General features: G+C 35.9%; 1 protein-coding gene across 1 annotated transcript; it reads right to left on the bottom strand.

Moving 5' to 3' along the window:
• Positions 1-3,964: 3,964 nt before the first annotated feature.
• LOC143602844 (UDP-glycosyltransferase 91C1-like) lies at positions 3,965-5,450 on the bottom strand. The gene has a single exon (XM_077079826.1). It carries the CDS (start codon positions 5,355-5,357, stop codon positions 3,966-3,968), a length of 1,392 nt encoding a protein of 463 aa, XP_076935941.1. The 5' UTR covers positions 5,358-5,450; the 3' UTR covers position 3,965.
• Between the last annotated feature and the right edge of the window lie 2,162 nt (positions 5,451-7,612).

Genomic DNA, 7,612 nt, shown 5'->3' with positions numbered 1-7,612 from the left:
TGTAGTGTCCGGGTGTCTAAATTGTCTCTAGCCTTTTTGAACAATTACTTGTTTTTACACTTCCGCAAACGCAATATATTTTGTAACAATATTTTCTCGAATTAATGAGTAACAATTAATGAAGGTTTTACATTAATAAATGGTTGTGTAGTATGACACATGGCTAGATCCTGGTATGTCATACGCCCCACGGTAAAACTCCGTTAGTTAAAAATTGAGGGTGTGGCAGATTTGTATCAGAGCCATTGGTTATAGTAAACTTTGTTTGATTTCGAAAACTGGTTTATAACTATTTTCAAAGCATCGTGTCAGTTTTTACTACTTGCAAACCCAAACATACATTTCATTCATGCATGCACTACTTATATATACACGTAGTATTCATACCGCATTAATTTCACACTTACACATACACTCGTACATGACCAACATAGATAATCCTACATAGTATACACATTTCTTTGTACTTGAGGTACATACGTACATAGCAACTAAACATTTCAACGCATTACGGGTATGTCGACATCATCCACAACATTTTTCTCGGGCAAGAAGCACGTCAATATTGTTGTCACATTCGTATCTACATTCCTTCTCACATCACCGAAGTCGAGGAAGATACCGGCTTTCACATAGCAACGACATTTTCCGGAATGATGAGTCGTCTCAGGCCCTTGTCGGGGGCAACACCAAACACACATAATCTCATCGGGAGTTGGTTTCAATGGAAGCGAGTCCTTTCTCTACCAACCGGCTATAGTACCTTGAACTCACTAGCTTTATTCCACTTCAAGCCTGAAACCAAGAGTCCTAAGTGAGACAAACCGCATTGAGGCAGACCCTTGAACGCACTCTTACAGAAATTCGTTGACATAGAGATGTCATCACTTCTTGAGCTCTATGCTCACATCTTTGGTCGATACTCCTGGGAGGATAGATTGACTATACGATTGAAAACGCTTTGCTTATTACATACCCTAAACACTATTCTGAATCAGATGGCAGAACGATTACTTTACTTTATTCCTAGTAACATATATAATAAACATGATTCATCTATTGAAGACATACTTCCTATGAATGTTTGTTTCACGAGCATGTATTCATCTACAATCTATAAGGTTGGACTCTTTTGGTATGTTTGACTCGGATCAACTGATTTCCAACCACTGTTTCTGGTGAAACTCTCAACTGATCAACGAATTATAGACAACCAATCTTTTACTGACCTTTTCGTTGTTAGTAGCATTTTGTTCTTGGCAATCAAATCTGTGGGACAATTTAGCAAAAGATAGAAGTAATTAGGATAAGCATTCAAACCAAATTATCGTTACATATGCATACGTAATAATAATTTGTGGTGCATGTGAATCCTGTAAATCCTAGTGTGTGGGTAAAAGATCTTAGTCCCTAAATTTCAAGGTTAAGTTTCCACTTTCGATACAATCTCTCATAACCCCTTCAACAACTAGTTAGCATTGTTAAAAATGTTTGAAAACTGATAGAAGCGACAATCTGATTGAAGATTACTACAGTCACGTTGGGCTATCATCGAACAACCACTGGCATGGCTCGGTTGTCTCTGAACTTAGCAAAGCAGCAACAAATGTCACATTACGATGATGATTGTCAATACCAGTAAAAAGAATACAACCATATCTTATATGCAAAAAAAATTATAATAAATAACTGTAGTTAAAACATACATGAAAGAAATTAGCATACTTGTTTGAAGGTAGAATCCAAATATATAGCATCTCCAAATATTTTGTAGTTACGTTTCATATCTTGATCCATCCAAAAACGACTAGCAAGTCTACCATTTTCACCAGTAAAGTACTTACAAGAAAAGTCGGGTAAATTGTCCTTAAACATCAGGCGACATACTGCCATTTCAGCATCAAACTCACCAATGAACACATTAAGATCTCGCTTAAAGTTCCTACATCAACCTTTGTAGCACCAACTTCCTCAAAACCACCATAATGGGTTCTCATAATGTTAAGTGGAGGCCCAACATTAATCCTTGATAAACTATAAATCAGTTGCTTATTAACAAATGCTAGGCTCCTAGTAGAACTTAACAAATGATAATCTCGCTGGTCAACTAAAGAGTGATTATATTCTTCTATAAACGAATATACTTCATACTTGTTTTTTTCATCTAACTACAAACGTAAATGTGCTTGGTAACCGGTCCTAATTAATGGATGTTTCCTCATTTGTTTTTCATTATTATGGTTGTCTGTATGATCCTTTGTCGTATAAATTTGCCTAAATTTTATTTTTACCTTCTTTAGAGCAAACAAGATATTTTCAAGTAACTACCTCATGTTTGGTATTTAGAGTATTCTTCGAACTAGTAAAACCTCCCTTTTAGCATAATTCTTATAAAATATGATGGCATCTTGCACAGACTCAAACTTCATACCCACCTCAGGACAACACGACATTGCAACCGCGGGCTTATAATACCTCTTCCCAGATCTAGAAGAAATCCTTTCAATTCCCACAGTATGTTTATCATATTCGAATTACCCATTTTCATCTCTAACTGTAAATAACAACAAATATCAACAACACAAAACCTTAACATTATTTACATAAACAAACACGATATTAATCAAACTTACGATTGTTATTGGCCTCTGAATCAGAAATCGCTATTTAGTTTTGATTAAGAACGATATATAGATTGATTATGTAAAGGAATTAATGAGTTCGTGCTCTCATATACTCACATCTCAAAAAGAAACTGAATGTTAGTGGGAGATATTTAAAGGATAACAAGTATCGTGTATTTGAAAAAAAAAAACTATTGGTGAAAAACGTTATTCTTTTTGTTTTTTTGTTTTTTTTTTTTGGTATATTTCTATTATGTAAGGAAGGTAGCGAAGACCACCGAATGCCAATTTTGTTTTCGATTTGTTTGTTTTTATGTGTTTTTTGTTTTGGTACCTTAATGAACGTGACAAAAATCAACCAAATTCGCGTAGACTCGCCGCATTTTGTTTTAGTTCAACTACCGTAACAAATGTAAACAAAACAGACCAAAAGAATATTTTGTTTTAGTTCTTGTACAAACGTGACGAAAATCGACTGAATTATTGACCACCTCAATGTCAAGATCGACAATGGTCAGGTTTCACCAACTTTCATTTTACCGATCGACGCCACCACATTGGTCCACCTCAATTTTTATGTCATTTTGTTTTGTTTTTTTTGTATTAGATTTGGTATAATAATGCACGTAACCAAACCCGACAAAATTCATGTTCAATTACCAACTCAACGTTTGAGTTTTACCACCGCCCGAATTATACCAACACGCTCTGGCTCAACACGCCGTGTAAAACACTAGTTCACTTACATTTATAATCTCCGAAAAAATTCCATATGTAAGAATAAGCCGACCATTTTGAATCCAACGCAAAAATCTCCTTTCCTCAACCCTACAACATCCACACCACTACAACCACCACATCACTAAAGCCACCACACCTAACAGTCAGAACATCTACACCACATTATGGGTCGTCGTTCGTCCCACCACTCATCTCTCTCTCTTCTCTCTCTCACCACCCCAGCGCCACCAACCACCACTGTTCATCATCGTTGGCCTCTCCGACATCCAGCCTCTCTTTTAGATGTTGAATCAGAGTTGAATATAGCCGGATTTGATAATCGTGGGTGGCTAGAGATGGTTCAAATATGGTTAAGTAATATACCATTGTGCTCATTTTGAGATTCCTAATCAGAGCAGCAAAATTCGAACGCATATTATTGTCGACTCAGGTAGAAATTAATTCGTTAAATAAATCTAGTTGACTTAGCACAATGCATTAAGGTTTTATTTTAATTAAGTAAAGATTTGGGTACGCCTCAACACAATGAATGCGTTTCTTCTTCTTATTAGCAAAATAGTCGTTTCGTACATTGTTTCTTCCCTCTATTACATAAAAGCGCTAGGGTTTCCTCATTTCCAAGAAGGTATTTACACAAGCATCAATATAACCATCATTCTTGGCCTTATCTCCAAACACTCGTTTCATTTCTAGTGCATTTGCCCTTACTGACTCTCCTTCTTCACTCACCATGGCTAACTTTATAGACTCAACAACCGAGTCACTCGTAAAAGACCCATCTTTCTCGTTTCTAGGAATCTCGAATCCTAGTTTCTTTCCGGTCAATAATCTCACATTCAAACCTTGGTCGTTCATAACAGGAAAAAATATTAAAACCCGTCCAAACGTGAGTCCTTCAATAGCCGAGTTCCAGCCACAATGAGTCAAAAACCCGCCTACTGATGAGTGACTCAATATCCTAACTTGTGGGACCCATCCAATGTGAACAATCCCCCTACCCTTGATTCGGTCATGAAAACCGTTAGGAAACTGAGTTGACTCGGCAATTGACTTCCTTATCGCCCAAAAGAAAGTCAACCCCGAACGCTCTAACCCTAAAGCTAACTCACTGAGTTCGACTTGGCTCAGAACCGCCTCACTTCCAAGTGCTACATAAACAACCGAGTTAACCCGTTGTTCATCTAGCCATTTCTTAATAATACCCCAATTTTCATATTCATCAAACTCATCATTTTCTTGAGAAGGGGGCAAGACGCCAATTGGGATGACGGGTTTCTGATAAAGCTCGCAAACAAGATCAAACCACTCGGGTTCAAACTCATAGCACGTGCGGAATAACACCAAATCACAACGGTCGATTGAGCCTAGAAACCTTACCGTGTCCGACACACCTGATTCATTCCCGACCGCACCCTCGGCATACTTTGTTATCTCGTGGAGATGGTACTTAATGTCTGATTCAAACGGAACCCACTCAGGCACCCGACAATAATCCTCAGCCATTGATCTTATAACTTCTGGATTCAATAATAAAGACGGCGGTCCAAGAAACGCTTGTGTTGCGGCTGTGAAAAGGCTAAAGTAAGCTGTGGAGATACGAGATGTTGATGCAAGTGAGGGCAGCCAATGGGAAGGATAGTCAAAGATGATCCAGTCAACTTTTAGGGTTGAGGTTTGAAGAAAAGACAGCAACTGCTGCTGTAGTAGATCAAATGCTATTTTGAGAAACTGGGCTTTTTGGTAAGGTATATCCATGGAAGACTCCGCATGCTCTGGTAAACCTTCCACTTTTGGAAAGGGTAGTGGGACTAGTTTGAAATTACGGGATAGATCAGAGGGTATTTTGGGAATTCTGTCTAAGTTTCTTGGAGTGGAAATAAATGAGATTTGATGGCCTTTTTGAGCCAGGATTTTGGAGAATTGGAAGAAAGGTATGAGATGGCCCATGGCTAGCCATGGGAACATAACTATGTGAAGACTTTTTTCATCCATGGTGTACTCACTCTATCAGTGGCTCCAACTGTCTTGTTTACTACATGAACATGACAGATTGTGATCAAATGCATTGAGGTTCATCTCCATGGAAAATGATCGACTTTTAAAAAGCAAATATATCAAGGAGCCATATTTGACCAAAAGTAATACTTATATATTAAAGATAAGCTTATCTATCTATTTATTTAATAATGAAGAGGAAGAGGTATTGTATTTTACTTCCTCTTGTGACATTTTGTAATAATTTACATAGCTTTCTTCTTCTTTTTTTCCCTTGTAATGGTTGGATCACTGCCCGTTGGATCCAATTTCGTATACGGAGAATTGTAAATTGGAACACACGGGCCATAACCCGAATGGTTCCCATATGATCGATGGTGTAAGGGTAATTGCAAATCCTCTAAAAATTGCAAAAGCCCATAGTTGTCTAGATTATTATAATTGATGTCTCCAACACAAAAAATTGTAAGTACTTTATATCAAGTTTTATTGCTAATCCAAACTTTGTTCCATTGGTCGGTGCTAAGTCAAACTTTAAAAATGTATCACAGCAGTCTCAAGTTTCAATCTATTGCTTGCCAGCGAGCTTTTAATGAATGGGGCTATATTCCGTTAGTTTTTGATGGGGTGTGCGATGATGGGGCAAAAATAATGACGTGAATTGATTATGTGTTAAAAAGTTATTTTTAAATTAAAATAAAAATTTTTAACCAAAATAAACGAACCGAAACTTTTTTTTAACAATAATAAATGACCCGAACTACTTATCTAACCAAAATAAACAAACCGGACCACTATTTTTAACAAAACAAACGAACCAAACAAAAATAAATGAACCGAACAAATTGTTTTTTAACAAAAGTAAACGAACCGAACCACTTATTTTTAACAAAAATAAACGAGTTAAATTACTTTTTCAAAATAAATAAATAAACGAACCAAAACGCTTTTTTTTAACAAAAATCAACAAAACAGTCCACTTATTTTAACAAAAATAAACCAACCGAAACACTTTTTTAACAAAAATAAACGAACCGAACCACTTTTTTTAACAAAAATAAACGAACCGGACTACTTTTTTCACAAAAATAAAATAACTGAACTACTTTTTTTTAACAAAAAAATAAATGAACCAACCACCACCACCGTTCTGATATGAACCACTCTGACCCGAAACATGCTCTGAACTGAACTCTCTCGGCCTAAAAAAACCGGTTCAGTTGGTTGATTTTTGTTAAAGAAAAGTGTTTCGGCTCGTTGATTTTTGTTAAAAATAAAAAGTGTTTGGTTCATCAAGGCCGTCTCTGAGAATTCAAATACCTAGGACGAACATAAAAAAATGGCCCATAGGCCCTAACGAGTAACGAAATACATAAGATAGTTTTTTTTAAAGACATTTACGTTATAACAATAAAAATAGCAAATATATAGTAATAAACTCAAATACAATAGTAGCTAACCTCTAACCGATAATTCGTGAAGCTCTCCTAGCATTCTTGACAGCAAACTGTTTGATCACCTCTTCGCAGTTTATACTATCTAAGATTTCGCTCTCGATGGCTATCATCGCCAATCCATTAAGTATTTCTTGGGACATTGTGGATTGTAAATAAGATTTTAATAACTTCAACTTTGAAAAACTTCTTTCTGCGGATGCCACTGTGACTGGAACAATTAACAATATTCTATATGCACTCCTTGCATTTAGAAAATTTTCTTGGGTCTCGTTCAAATGGTTCAAAACTTCAATAGGACTACTAAATTCCATTGTATATAATGTTTCTAATGAGCTTAAATCCATATAAAGCTTTTCACCATCAATATCCGATCTTCCTTCAAACTTTAATGCATTTTCAAGAAAATTACAGGATAACTTAATATCTTTATCTTCAATTCCCCTCAAGTTTTGTGGAAACAAAAATCCAAATAATTTCTCATAATTTTTGAATTGATCAAATCTTGTCTCAAGAGAAGTAATAGCTTGATCAATAATATATAAAAAAATAATTTACTCTAAAATTCTCTTGAGGAGTAAATGAAGCTTCTTGACTACTTGAATACTCATCACTTTGTTTTTTCCTTTTAATTACACGTTTTGTGCAGATATCGGGTCGATGCCCATTACAAAAGCAATCTTCTCAGCTTCATTTATTGCTTTCGAAAAACCATTTTCTCTCAATTCCTTGAAGAAGTCAATCAATCTCTTTATTTCTTTAACAGCAACCTCTAGGTGCATATCTTTTGATTGTAAC

The sequence above is a fragment of the Bidens hawaiensis genome, unplaced genomic scaffold, assembly GCF_021521415.1.
Source record: "Bidens hawaiensis isolate Kalapana, Puna unplaced genomic scaffold, B.hawaiensis_p1.1 tig00059913_1, whole genome shotgun sequence".
In the NCBI taxonomy this organism is placed as follows: domain Eukaryota; kingdom Viridiplantae; phylum Streptophyta; class Magnoliopsida; order Asterales; family Asteraceae; genus Bidens; species Bidens hawaiensis.
This window is presented reverse-complemented; position numbering and strand designations above follow the sequence as displayed.

What these genes read in the sequence shown, in the direction of transcription:
- LOC143602844 (XM_077079826.1), bottom strand. Translation starts at nt 5,357, where the DNA reads ATGGATGAAAAAAGTCTTCACATAGTTATGTTCCCATGGCTAGCCATG.